Here is a 15,000-nt window from a genome sequence, read left to right on the forward strand (position 1 = left end):
ACGTATCCCATTAGACATCCCCTTCTTTCCCTTTCAGCACATACTGAGTGTGTTTTATCATTAACTACGAGGTAAATAAACAGCAAATGCTTTTCGCATCGCCACCACTATCCACCCTCCTCCTCATCCTCCTGTAACAGAATGAGGTTGTCGTTCCGAAGGTGCAGTAATTATATTTCATATTTCATTCGGTGCTGTCCTTGTCAAACTGAAGAGACAGGAAATAGTTATTACTTACCTTGCCCTCCAGGCTCCAGCCCTCCAATCAGCCCCAGTCCAGGGGGAGTCCATCCCTGTGCGCTCCCACCTACCAGATTCCCCGCCCCCTTACACAACCATCTCAAGGCACTAATGCATCTCTAAAATGAACTGGTTCCACGTGAGAAGTGGTTCTATCTCCTGAGAACACACACACGCACACACACACACACATGCACACACACACACACACAGGCATGGAGGTGGAGTCGATTTGTATTCGCCCATAATTCCCTGGGCCTTAATCACTCTGATTTTCCCCCCATTATCCGTTAATGGATAGTTCCCGCCGAGAGAAGAGAGAAGTGAAACCACCTACTGTTCACAGGCCCGAAGCTGTCGACTCTGCATCCATCCCCGATCCCACAGCACTCCTCTGCGTAATACTTAGTATGTCTACACAAAAACACCAAACGATGTCCTTCTCCACGCGCGTGGTCACGAGTTCATTTTCAATTTTCAAAGCGCTACTAGGAAGGTGGTACGATACGGAGGATGACGGAGCGAGATAAGAGGTAGGAGGAGGTTGTGCTGCTGTAGGGGGGGTGGGGGGGCTGAGGGGCCTCAGAAAAACGTCTTCACTCTGGATTTAATGCCAGGTATTCTTCTGTTTCTTGTGTTCAGGGGGGCAGTCGACCTTGACGTGACCTTTCGGGTGTTACATTTATTTAGTCTGCTGTTTTTTTTTGGGTGGGGGGGGGGCGGTTTGTTTTGTTTACGGTTCGCTTTGAGGCCTGCCGTTCGCTCGGTCCGTTACGAGACGACTTAATTTATTGTCACCTTTTGTCGAGTCTCAGTCTTTTTCTTTTTTTTTCTCTTTCCTTTTCTTTTTCTGTCCTTGAACTTGATTTGTTCGAGTTTGCTGCCTTGTTGAGATGCGCGCAGCGTAGGTCCCTTTAAGAGTGAGCTTTAGAGAAATGTTCACTGTGCCCCAGAGGGAAGTGTAAATCTAAGTATCAGATTTTTCTGTTCCAATGCCAAGTGCTAAAAGTGATCCCCGAATTCCCCTCCGACCGGGCTTGCTCCTCAGCAGAATTGTTTAAATAGGGTTAGGGAGCACGGAAGGGTGGGGGGGGGGGGGGCGGGGGAGTGGAACTGGCTGAGGAAGAGATTTTAATTAAGCTCTAGTCCTGCACCGTTCCCCCATTTTTGTCAATTATTTAACAAAAACCCAATACGATTAGAATTCCTCGAAAAGTGGACCCAGTGGCCTATTACTTTGCTCAAGTTTCTCCTCCGGCAGACACAGTACAGTTTGCACTCATCCACACTAAACACCTCACGCACATTCACGCACTCACTCACTCACTCCCGACTTACTTACTCTACCGAAACCGACATGAAAAGCACATCACTGTTCTATAAATGGGTGGAAAAACAAAACTATGCATGCTAGAAGAACCCCAGTGTCCCAAACAACCTTCAGCACTACGTGAACTTCAGCCTGGTTTCCCCCCCCCCCCAAAAAAGCAGTAAACAAGAAAGAGAAAAAAATAAATACTACCCTTTTTTTTAGAATTGTTTGAGTCTCTTCTTCTCTCTCTCTCTCCCTTCTCTCTTCCACATGGGAGAGATATTAGACGTTTGTGTTTTTAGGCACTGTGGAATACATAAACCATGAGCCACAGGAACGCGGACCCTGTGGATATGCAGATGGGCTTACTTTAGTGGGTGTCAGGGACGCTTAGAGCGGAGCAGAGAGAGGAGCCGTCCTCATCTAAAAGATTTTCTTATGAGTGTACATGGACAGGGTGGTGGCAGCGAAGAACACTCTGGAGAGTGGAAAAAGAGAGAGAGAGAGAGAGAGAAAGAGAGGCAGGGAGGGGAGGGGAGGGTAGGAGGGAGAGGGAGGGATGGGGACAGTGAGAGAGGGAGAGAGAGCTGGGGCTGATAGTCCCCAGTGGCTCTGTAACTATATCCAGAGTGCTCCGTGCCGAGGCTTGGTGGGGGCTCCTCCCGCATGGCCGTGCTGATTGGGCAGCCCTGGGGGGAGGCATGGGGAGCGACAGGAAGTGACCTCACCCCAATGAGGGAGCTATAGGGGGCGAGCTGGCTGACTTCCTCCCCCGACTCTCGCTAAGAAACAGGCTGCCAGTGTGAGTCAAACCCTGAGTCCCCTGCCGCATACAAACCCAGGCCCCCCTATAGGAGTTACATTACAGGGGCGGTCAGTGCGGAACAGACTCATGCACTCCCACACACTCCAGCAGCACACATAAAATGTGTAGTGCAACACACACGCACGCCCGCATGCACACGCACACAAACACACACAAGCACACACACACACACACATGCTCACATACACATACATACACACACACACATACGCACACACACTCACACAGTATTCCTCACACATGTACACACACACACACACACACACACACACATGCATACGGTATCCATTTCTCGCTAACAAGCACAAACTTATCTAAAATTCATAGACACATGCACGTTTCGCTCCCCTTCACACGCACACACACACACACACATACAGGCACACCCACACACACGCACACACACACACACACACACACACTCACAAGGTCAGACAGGCAGGTGCAGAGTTATCTGCATAATGGAGCAGGCCAGGTCTCTGAAGGGACAGCAGTGTGCGCCAGGGTCAAACGAGGGCTGTGCATATGGGCCCGGGCGCGGAGCCGTGAACCCTGCTGCACGCCTGACCTCCGTGTTCTACCCTCACAGTACAGACGGACCAAGTCGAATGGTGATCAAAGGGGACTGTGATCAAGCCCTCTCTCTCACACACACATGCACACATGCGCACCCACACACACACACAAATGCAAAACACACTCACCCGCACACACACACACACATAATAACACAGTGTCTCGTTTTTCAAAGGGGAGCGCATCATTACGGAACACACGAAGCACAACTCTCGCTCGTGTCTGTGATAAGGAGTTATTTTTATCGGCCCTTAATACCCAAGCCCAGACTCCACCACCATGTAACACAATAGCCAGTGAGCTCACGGAGCGGAACAACAGCGGCCAGCGGTTTCTTTTTTTCCGACTGTTTGTTTTTACATTGTGAATCTCCTCCTCATCTGGTTTACGACGCCAGATGTTTGTTATTTTTACGAGGAAGAGAGATAGTCCAGGAACATGTGGCAATATATATATAAAGGCAAACATGCTCGATATATTAGAAAGGAGTAGACACTCTGTGTTGCTCTTGGCACCACAGGAGGCGCTCTCCTTCCCCCTCCTTTTCCTGGAACAGCGGAGGTCACAGGGTTGACGTTGTCACCGTCTTACTGTAGTGCACTCTCACTGTACAGTATAGATACTTGTTTATAGTACCTTCATGGTACATGTACGGTATATATACTTGTTTATAGTACCTTCATGGTACATGTACAGTATAGATACTTGTTTATAGTACCTTCATGGTACTTCCTGGAAAGATAAAGGTGAAATCCACCCCCCCCCCCCAAAGAAAAACACATACAAGTACCGATACCTCAGTTTGTGTTCGGTTACGACGGAGCTTCTTATGAATACGGTCTCCACCGTGACGTCCTATTAAAAACGGGTTGATTAACGTTATTTTTCGCGTGCCGCGTGTTGTAAATTGTCGTTCGACAAATGACTCGGTTGTCATGGCGCCAAATGCTCAGAGCGGAGCCCGAACCACGGAGCCCGTGCTGTTTTAATGTGTGCTAGCGAGCCCTGGAAGAACAACTGACCATTACAGTACAAATAGGAAAGGCGCCCTGGCAGTTACTGTGTATGTGAGCTGGGATGTTATTAAAAGGGAGTGGGGCAGGGGCGGGAGGGGGTGGAGGGGGGGGCAGCTAACTAGGTGGATGAGAGGGTGACTCTCTTCATCCCGGGCTTTTGTTGTTGACGTCGGGTCCGGTTGCCAGATCTGCCTAAGGCCCCACATTTGCTTTAAACCCCTCCGCTTTTGGGATCCTCCAGGGCCTATGGATGCATGGCCACAGCTGGTAAGGTGGATTCTGTGTGTGTGTGTGTGTGTGTGTGTGTGTGTGTGTGTGTGTGTGTGTGTGTGTGCACGTCTGGCACCCTGGGCTCCATATTGTGGGCATTGGGCTGTAGAGACTGAGAGACAGGCCCCTCGATGGGACCCCCCAACAACCCCCCTCCACCCCCTACCCCCGCCCCAACTCCCTTTAGCTGGCTTCATGCCTGGGTCGGCGGGACTTTGATGGAGCACCAGACCCAACCTCATGGCAAAAGAGCACAGACTTTTTTTTAAATTATTATTATTGACGCGCTGGAGATGGGCAGCCCGGGTAGAAGCCCTGAGTCAGCGGATCGTTGTGCAGCGAAAAAAAAGCGGGCAGGTTCACTGTCTGAACGGCATTTATCGGATGCCGTCGATGGCCCTCGGCCGAGGCAGTCTTCGTCTGATCTTAATCGTATCTTGCATTGCAAATTGGGAGGCGAAGGGGAAATGGATTCAGGTCTCACACCTGTTTAGCCGCGTCCACGCGCGGTATCTCACCTGACAGGGTGTGATCGCAGGAAAAGAGGGGAGGGGGGGGGGGGGGGGGGGGTGATGACTTGGCGTTCACCACAGACTCCTCGGGAAAGCGTTGTTGACGTCGCCCGTCTTGTTTGAGAGAGAAGTCGGGTTGCCATGGCGATAATGCGACAGCGAGGCGTTTCATAGCTGATGGTGTTTTTTCACCTTCTCAAACTGTTTGATTGCCTGAAATTGTTTACCTAACACGATGTTTACTTAAGATAATTCATACGTGAAATTATACATCTGTCCTGCTGCTTATAGGCATAATTTTGCATGTTTCACTTAATCTGCACTCTCACTCCTCTTACGCATATTCTTCCCTACATCTTACCAGGCCTTCTTGTACATTCACGTCGCCTCCACAGAAATCAATTTGTGTGTTAGCCAATCAAAAAGAGCGATGCTCGCCGTGTTCAAAGTGCAAGACCTCGCCTGCGCAATTAGGACCCCCGCTGATCATCCAATTTATGCCTGATGGGAGTAGATCACACATTATATTACTTCTTGTATGAGCCATGAAAGTCACAGGCAGGAGTCTTTGACACAAATGTGTTGGAGCTAAATTAAACGGGTTGGGAGGAGAAAGGTATTAACAGAGACTATCTGGATCACTCACTGGCTGTTTGGGCTCTGATTAATTCTCTTCTTCTCTTTTTGTGTGTTTGTGTGTTTGTTCTTTCTGTCTGGACAGAGGAGGGACTGAACCATGAATGCAAACTCTGCAGCCAGTCCTTCGACTCGCCGGCCAAACTCCAGTGCCACCTGATCGAGCATAGCTTCGAGGGGATGGGCGGCACCTTCAAGTGTCCTGTCTGCTTCACAGGTGAGTGTGTGTGGGGGGGGGTGTCCACTTGTGTGTGTGTATCTCTGTGTGTGTGTGTGTGTGTGTGTGTGTGCGTGTGTGTGTGTGCGTGCACGTGCGTGTGCGTGTGTGTGTGTGTGTGTCCTCAGAGACTTATAGAATTCACAGACATATACTCACCGAACACTTTATTAGGAACACCTGTCGACATCCATGAACCCAACCTGCCTTGTGTCAACAGTCCAAGCTGATGGAGGTGGTGTAATGGTGTGGGGAATATTGTCTTGGCACACTTTGGGCCCGTTAATACCAATAAATCATCGCTTGGATGTCACAGCCTATTTGAGTATTGTTGCTGACCATGTGCATCCCTTCATGGCTAAAATGTACCTATCTTCTAATGGCTACTTCCACCATGATAATGCACTATGTCACAACTGGTTTCATGAACATAACAATGAGTTCAATGTTCTTCAGTTGCCTTCTTCAGTCACCGGATGTGAATCCAATAGAACATCTTTGGGATGTCGTAGAACAGGAGATTCACACCTTGAAAAAAATCTGCAGGAATAGTGTGATGATGCAATCATGTCATCATGATGGACCTTAATCTCAAAGGGATGTTTCCAACAGCTTGTGGAATCAATGCCAAGAAGAATTGAGGCTGTCTTTGAGAGCAAAGGGAGGCCCTACCCAGTATTGGTATAGTGTTCCTAATAAAGGGAGGCCCTACCCAGTATTAGTATAGTGTTCCTAATAAAGGGAGGCCCTAACCAGTATTAGTATAGTGTTCCTAATAAAGGGAGGCCCTACCCAGTATTAGTATAGTGTTCCTAATAAAGTGTTCAGTAAGTGTATATAACAATGCAAAGTTGTATATCGCAAAGTGTCATTGTTTGTCTGAAATGGCAAATGGTTTCTAAATTACTAGGAAAAGTTTAGGGATGATGGTCAGCCAAATGCCTTAAAATCAAGGCCAAAGGGTGTTATGAGAGAGGCAGAGAGAGAGAGAAAGACAGAGGGAGAGAGAGAGAGAGAGAGAGAGAGAGAGAGAGAGAGAGAGAGAGAGAGAGAGAGAGAGAGACCACACGAGACTGGGCCACATGAGAGAGAAAGGTGTGGGCCAAAGGGGGTGTTATGAACAGGGAGGGGAAGAAACAGGGGGAGAGAGAGATGGGGGAGAGAGAGAGAGAGAGAGAGAGAGAGAGAGAGAGAGAGAGAGAGAGAGAGAGGAGGATGGGGTGAGAAAGAAAGAGAGAGAGAGAGTGATAGAGATAGGGAGATGTGCTAATTGTGGATGGCGGTGGTGCTGATAGCTGTAATGATCTCATCTGTCTCTGTGCGTGGAGGTGGAAGGACCGGACTACCTCCAGAGAGGATAGCGCCCTCCTTCAGTGTCAACAGGGTTAACTATCTCTATAATGAAATCTGCAAAGTCGTTAACTTGCAGCTCTCTCCTTCCCTTCTCTTTCTCCCTCCTCAGCTCTTTACCACACTCTTTCCCCCCCCACTTTTCACTCCTCAGCTCTTTACTCTTCTTTTTTTTTTACCCTGTTCCACGCTTTTTCTTCTTCTCCTTCTTTTTTTTTTTACCTAATTCGCCTTCCACCAATTAACGTGTTGTGTTCATTCCTCTACTGCGGCTCTCTCGTCTTTTATTTTTCCCGTCGCAGTTCTTGTCTTCTCGGTCTTCCCCTGTTTCCGACAATTCACTGCTTTCCTCTCTACTCATTTGACTCCTTTCTCTCTCCTTTCCTCCATTACTCTCTTCCCCCCCTTCTCCTCCCTCCATATCCTCTCCTCTCTTCGTTCCTGTTTGGGCCTTATCTCTCTTTTAGCAGCAGCTTATTGATATCCCCCCCCCCCTCCGTCTCCCACCCTCTCCCTCTCTCCCTCCCCTCGCCGGGGGTCTAAGCATTTAATATACAGAGCATGCCTCCTTCATCGAAGCCTTCATTTTCCTCCGCCCGCTTTGACAGACAGCCCCCCCCCTCTCTCTCTCTCTCCCTCTGCGTCCATATCGATCACTGTGCATGAGAGAGAGAGAGAAAGAGAGAGAGAGATGCAGAGAGGGAGAGAGAGGAAAGGAGGGAGGGAGGAGAGAGAGCAGACCCTCAGGACAGTGGTCATAGAGCAGACAGACAAGACAGACAGACAGACAGGCAGACAGACAGACAGACAGACAGTTGGAGAGACAGACAGACAGACAGAGAGACAGACTGACAGACAGAAAGAGATCTAGACAGACAGAGAGACAGACAGACAGAGAGACAGACAGACAGAAAGAGATCTAGACAGACAGAGAGACAAACAGACAGACAGACAGAGAGAGCGATAGACAGACAGAGAGACAGACAGAGAGATAGACAGACAGAGAGACAAACAGACTGACAGACAGAGAGAGAGATCGACAGACAGACAGACAGAGAGACAGACAGAGAGATAGACAGACAGAGAGACAAACAGACTGACAGACAGAGAGACAGACAGAAAGACATCTAGACAGACAGAGAGACAAACAGACTGACAGACAGACAGACAGAGAGAGACAGACAGAGAAAGACAGACAGACAGACAGAGAGAGAGACAAACAGACAGACATACAGACAGACGGGGGTGAGGGCATACAGGATAGCCGTGGTAGACTATGGGGAGTGTGTATGAGGGACAGACAGACAGACAGACAGACAGGGGTGGGGGCATACAGGATAGCCGTGGTAGACTATGGGGAGTTTGTGTGAGGGACAGACAGACAGACAGAGGCATACAGAATAGACGTGGTAGACTATGGGGAGTGAGTATGAGGGACAGACAGACAGACAGAGAGGGGTGGGGGCATACAGGATAGCCGTGGTAGACTATGGGGAGTGTGTATGAGGGACAGACAGACAGACAGACAGGGGAGGGGGCATACAGGATAGCCGTGGTAGACTATGGGGAGTTTGTGTGAGGGACAGACAGACAGACAGACAGACAGACAGGGGAGGGGGCATACAGGATAGCCGTGGTAGACTATGGGGAGTGAGTATGAGGGACAGACAGACAGACAGACAGAGAGGGGTGGGTCATACAGGATAGCCGTGGTAGACTATGGGGAGTGTGTATGAGGGACAGACAGACAGGGGTGGGTCATACAGGATAGCCGTGGTAGACTATGGGGAGTGTGTATGAGGGACAGACAGACAGACAGACAGGGGTGGGTCATACAGGATAGCCGTGGTAGACTATGGGGAGTGTGTATGAGGGACAGACAGACAGACAGACAGAGGCATACAGGATAGCCGTGGTAGACTATGGGGAGTGTGTATGAGGGACAGACAGACAGACAGACAGACAGACAGAGGCATACAGGATAGCCGTGGTAGACTATGGGGAGTGTGTATGAGGGACAGACAGACAGACAGACAGACAGAGGCATACAGGATAGCCGTGGTAGACTATGGGGAGTGTGTGTGAGGTACAGACAGACAGACAGAGGCATACAGGATAGCCGTGGTAGACTATGGGGAGTGTGCGTGAGGGACTGAAAGGCCTCCCTCTGTTGGGGAGGAAGGGGACAGGCTGAGACGGGCAGTAGGCTGGGACACACTGGCATCTGCTGGACAGGTAGAAGTGGCATCCTGCCGCTGTCCTCAGGAAACACTCATCGAGCTGGAGGTCCGCAACGCACAGTTTGATAGCAAAATATGGGCAATTATTTTCACAAAAATAATAATGTATGTCTGGAAATTCGATATCGAGTTAGAATGAGGTTAGATATCCGTTTTTGGAGGCTGATGTGTTTTATTTCGACAGTTGGTGTGAATGAGGAAATTTTATTTTTGTTGTTGTTGTTGTTGGTTTGTGTAATATTATCCGATACAATATGAAGATTTTATAATATTTCTGCATTTGAACACTGTAGAATAAGGCAGATCCACCAATACTTAACATGTTATGACCACATCTATCGCATGTGACTCAAACATAGACTAACTATGTCTTAATTATGACAAATCATACCGAGCAGCAAGTGTAGTTGATGAATCAGCTCTCGCCTTATTTGGGAATGTTTGTGTCTGGATTGCTAATTGAAAGGGAATCCCTGTTTCAGACATAATGAGTAACAACTTGAAAGTGAAACTTTGATCAAGGTGGGTGGTAGCGGTGGTAGGCGATGTCTGTTCACTTGAATAATAAAATCATCCTCGTCTTTAAAAGATCAGACACAGCTGTGGTCCTGCGTTCTAGTCTTATCCAGTCTGCTCAGACTATATCTACATGGGAGAGACGGAGTGATTGACAGTTATTCCTTATAGTTAATTACCATCCAGTTGCTGAACTTCCCATGACCCATGTACTACAATGTTACTACAATGTTTTTACTAGTATAATTACATAGTTACGACACAGGTAGAGAGGCAACTTTATGGAAAGGGTGACCTTCTCGTTTAAGAAAACCGAGGATCGAGGACGAACGATTACAGGAGAATAGCGTGAGAGAGGGTGGTAGAGGACAAAAAGTACATGATAGACAGGAGAAGAAGGGAAGGGAAGTAAATGGAGGAGAGGAGAAGGAGAAGGAGACCCAACGTGGGTGAGAGAATGAAGAAGGCTGCAAACGGTGAGTTGGGGACGGGAGAGATGAAAGGATGGAGGAGGAGGAGGAGAGAGCTGAGGAAACGAGGCGGTGGGGCGGGGGGGGGGTTACTAAATGGGAGTTGAGGAGAGAGAGAGAGAGGGAGAGGGAGAGAATGAGAGAGGTCCATAAGCCCCTGGATGATGAGAGAGGCTGGCTCTCCCAGGACACATTTGACAGGTTTCAGAAGTGGGGGAGCCTCCAGCTAGAAGTGTCTGCCTGCACCCTTAGGAGCTGCAGAGAGGGCTGGTGTGGAAATTGTGATTGGGAATAGGCGGGTTATAGACAAACAACACAGAAGACAGTGTGCCCTGATGAAAGTCACGTTTGTGTGTGTGTGCGTGTGTGTGTGTGTAATGTATGTGTGCATTAAGTGTGTGTGTCATAAAAGTTGTGTGTGTGTGTGTGTGTGCGCATGTGCGTGTGTGTGTCATAAAAGTAATGTGTGTATGTTTATTTGTCTGTATGTCACAGCATGCGACTGAAAGTCCAGGATGTTTTTTTGGGGGACGGTCGGAAAAAACTATGACAAATAGATGAATTAGTGGTTTCTGTAGTAAATCTTCTCTCCTCGTGATTTATGAATTATGTCGCCGTGCCCAAATAACTGAAACACTTCGCTAATCACCGCAAAAATGAATAGCAACCCACCTCAGATGCACTCAGACACCGTGCGCGGCACCCACTACCAGTTGTAAAAGATAATCAGGGGGGATGGTGGATTTTATCATTTGGGGACAATGTTACCATCCCCACAGCGTCAGTGACTTCAGTGTCAGTGACTTGGTAAAAATGTCATTGCATGTGTGCGTGCCCCCCTCCCTCGCCCACAGTATTTTACTAAATGTGCAAAACTAAATGTTGAAATAGCAGTAATACCATGTTCATTGATAAAATTACATAAGGGATGGAAAGGGGGGATGGCAGTTTTAGAAGGGGGATGATTTTGACCGTTTTTATTTCAGGGGGGGATGCCATCCCCCGCTCATCCCCCCTCAACTCGAGTGCTGCCCACTGCCATCACCCAAACTCTCTGGGTTGAAAACAGAAGACATTAAATAACCAGAGAAATAAATAAATAAACGATACAGGAAAAAGAAAAGAAAAAAACAACAACAACAACTTTATTTCTTATACTTTTATTTAGTATTGGTGCAGTGTTTGCCTGCAGAGAGCACCACCCCTGCCAAAATAAAGATGATCTGGGGCCTGTAGTAAAAGAGACGTCTGCCATGGCCCGGCCCCTGAGATCTAATCAGAGGGCTTAATATCCCCCACAGCGAGGAGACCTTGGCCCCCCAGCCCCCCTCCGCCCCGCCACCCCCCACCCCCCAGCACCCCCTCGGCCCCTGCCGCCCTGCTGCCCGGGCCTCTGTTCACTTGGGTAACGCTCACACTGCCAGAATAAGTCCACAAAGTTGTGTGTGCGTGCGTGCGTGTGTGTGTGTGTGTGTGTGTGTGTGTCTCTCTCTCTCTCTTGTTTTCTGTGGCTGTCTCTCTCTCTCTACTTCTCTATTCCTCTCTCTCCCTCTCTTTCTTTCTCTTCATTCTTTCTCTCTCTCTCTCTCTCTCTCTCTCTTGCATGACCATCTCCCTCTTTCTCTTTTCCTCATTGTCATCCCCTCTCACTCTCTCCCCCTCCCCCTCTCTCAACCTCAACCCCCACCTCTCTCTCTCTCTCTCTCTCTCTCTCCTCTCTCTCTCTCTCTCTCTCTCTTAACAGCCACTGACTCTGTTTGGATATTTTTTCGCGGATAGTTTCTCCCCCCCAGTTTCCTTATGTCCTCATTCTAACCCTCTGGGAAAGGGATGGGGCTGTACACAGCTCCTGCAAATGGGCCTACTGTAGCAATGTAGTGCTCGGCTCATGTTCGAGCTGCCACCACAGTATGCTACGCTACACTGTTAGCCTACCTGTGTAAGCCTGTGTGTTAGCCTGTGGATTTCCTGATCGTGTTCACCAGCACTGTATGCTGCTGGTATGATTATAGACATCGTCGCTCAACAAAAAACGGATGCACTTAAGCAACATTAATTTCATACACTACGGGTATGACGATCAAGCGAATGAATGCACATTGTCCATCGTCGAATATTGCCGGGGCTGGATGTGATTGGAGACTTCAGGTGGCAGGTGGTACCATAAGGGTTAAAGGCAGGGTACCTACAGTATAAGGCTAAACCTCGCGTTATAGGGCTATTGTTTGCATTGGAGCTTTTCCAAGTAGATATGCCTCATCGCATCGGGCCTTTAATGATATCAGCCCGTTGAATATTTATCGTTTAATCATTCAGGAGGCATGTAGGTGCTGTTGCCGAGGAAGCCTAGCACGCTCGCTCTGGCACGCGGCCCACAATGCTTTCAGGTTTCATTGTATACTTAATATGCATACCTCCCGCACCCTCCCCCACCCCGGTGAACGAATGCCAGGTTATGAGTCGATGCCAGTCGAGTCAGGAAAGCACAAAGCTGAGGCAACGTGTCTCTTGTTTGTACCGGGTCAGCTACGGTGGAGTGTCACCAGTGTGATAAGTGGGGGACAGCGGCTCACCTGACACCTCCGTGGTGTACGTCGTACGAGGTGTGGGATTTGATAAAGCCCACCCAGTCTTTTGAATGTCTTTTGAATGTATTTTCTTTTTTTCACTGTATTGACTTTTTTTTGTTCTCCGCTCACAGACAGTCACACTGTACTGACAACCGACTGTGGTTGGGTTGACCTGCTTCTATGCAGACAAATCGCTAGCTACAAAAACAGCCTTTGTCTGCTACCCTATTTTCTTCTCACAATAGCACCACAGTCGTAAAAAAAAAAAGAAGCTTTGGGTATCATTATCCGTCTTCACCTTGGGACGAACCGAGGCCTGTTGTCAACAGCGGAGTTAGCATTTAGCAGTTAGCATCTCCCTGTCTCTTGTTTTCGTCCTTGCGTCGCTCTGAACATCGTGTTGTGGTTTAGACGACGTGGTGGGCCGTAAATGAACGGTGTTTGTTTTCGTTAGCGTTAAGCGAGTTCATTTCCGGGTCAACACGTTCGCCACGGACAGCTGTCGCCATGATAATAGGCAAGTCTGGTGGCATCGACCGAGGATGTGCTGCTTGCAGATCTAAACTTTTATTTCGCAGGTCAGCGTATGCCGTGGCTAAGTGAGCCTCGGGCAGATACAGCTCAATAATTAATACCTCTCCCAGGTGCACTCTCACATTGGGACACGTTGATGTTTGCCGTTGTCTCTGCGCGCCTCCCTCAGACGCAACATAGACGCTCCCATCAGGGGCGGAGGCGCTTTCAGCGACCCCGAAGTGCACTCCCGCCAGCGCCGCCTCAACCTATTATGGTTATATATTATCAACCTATAAATGTAGGGGCCTCCCACCTCCCACCACACCCACTACAAAATGGCAATCATAAAAAGAAGATATCATAGGAATAGTAGGAAGGTAGTAGTAGGCTTGTAATATATACAATATAGTCATTTAAATAGATAGATATTATAGAATGAAACCATACAAAGGGCTGGCTTATTAAAAGCTACGCTAAAGAAAAGTCTTCAGTAGTTTTTTTTTATAGAGTGAAACCTTGTTTTTTTAAATAAGGAGGAATTGCTGAAATGGATGTTTCTGAATAAGAACCAACACATTTACTACAGTATACCCCCCCCCCCCCCCCCCCCAGCAAAGAAAATATACCAAAAGATCTGGATATAGCTAGCGGTCAGAGGCCCTATGTGTGCAGCACTTAGGGAGAGATGGCACTCTCTCTCCCGCGATAGAGACCTCACCTTTAGTGGCTGTGCTTTCAATTCTCTGCCCCCCCCCCCCCCCCACACACACACACACACACACCCTTTCACTGAGGCCCCACCGGCACATGCATTAGGAAGAGAAAGTTATTTCGAGCCGTAAGAAATTCAAATGAAGGCGGCCCCCACGCGGTAACTTTTCCAGAGCATCCAGACCTTTGAGATTTCGACAGCCGTCCTTATAAAGCACAAGGGGTCCTGGATAACAAACGGCATGTTTGAAGTGATCCTTGGAGAACGCAGAGAGAGAGAGAGAGAGAGAGAGAGAGAGAGAGAGAGAGAGAGAGAGAGAGAGAGAGAGAGAGACACACACACACACACACACGCATACACACAGTAGATGAGCGGTACTTTTCCCTCATCTACTGTACCAACCTGGGAACTATGGCTTAATTAAAGCGCAAATTTCATAGTATATATTTTAAGTGCCAGCAAGTTGTGTGTGTTTATATTATAGCCCAGTGTAGTTTCAGTCTGCATGAATAAATAGTGGCTCGGCATGAATATTTATATTGTCAATATAATTAGCGACGTCGACTAATGGAGGCCATGTTTTGCACTTGAAGCCATGCCAATTTTGTGTGGTTGTTTATTTCCTGGCTTGTTGTCCCCACAGTGGATCTAAATAAGGAACATCATTATTCCCACAACATTATGCATACTAACCTACGCTCGGCGGTAGTAAAACGGACAGGAACCTACTACAGTATGTTCTAACGACTATCTCTCCGTCGCCGATATCAGAGTTGTCCGTTTTTGTGTTTTATTACTGACATCAGAGCCGTGATTTTATTGTTAGCGGTGTACTGTACATACTCAGTAGCCCAGGATTTAAGACATTGTCCTTGTCGTCTCCGATTCCTGTGACAGATAGTATATCCTGGTACAGTAGTTTGCAATTTGTGTTCACTTCGTCACGTTTATTGCTGTGGGCTGCATGCTCTGGGAAAGCTTGGAGTCTCAGTCTAATTGCCGATGTCATTGCAGTTTCTTT

At 48.3% G+C, this 15,000-nt stretch overlaps 1 protein-coding gene across 1 annotated transcript in view; it reads left to right on the forward strand.

Moving 5' to 3' along the window:
• znf521 (zinc finger protein 521) overlaps positions 1-15,000 on the forward strand; it is a 59,129-nt gene that overhangs the window by 29,664 nt on the left and 14,465 nt on the right. Inside the window, exon 3 of the mRNA XM_080546466.1 lies at positions 5,474-5,605. Within this exon, the coding sequence (XP_080402592.1) occupies positions 5,474-5,605 (132 nt within the window). The remainder of the gene's footprint in view (positions 1-5,473; positions 5,606-15,000) is intronic.

Source organism: Nansenia antarctica (genome assembly GCF_963989245.1).
Source record: "Nansenia antarctica genome assembly, chromosome: 16".
Lineage (NCBI taxonomy): Eukaryota > Metazoa > Chordata > Actinopteri > Argentiniformes > Microstomatidae > Nansenia > Nansenia antarctica.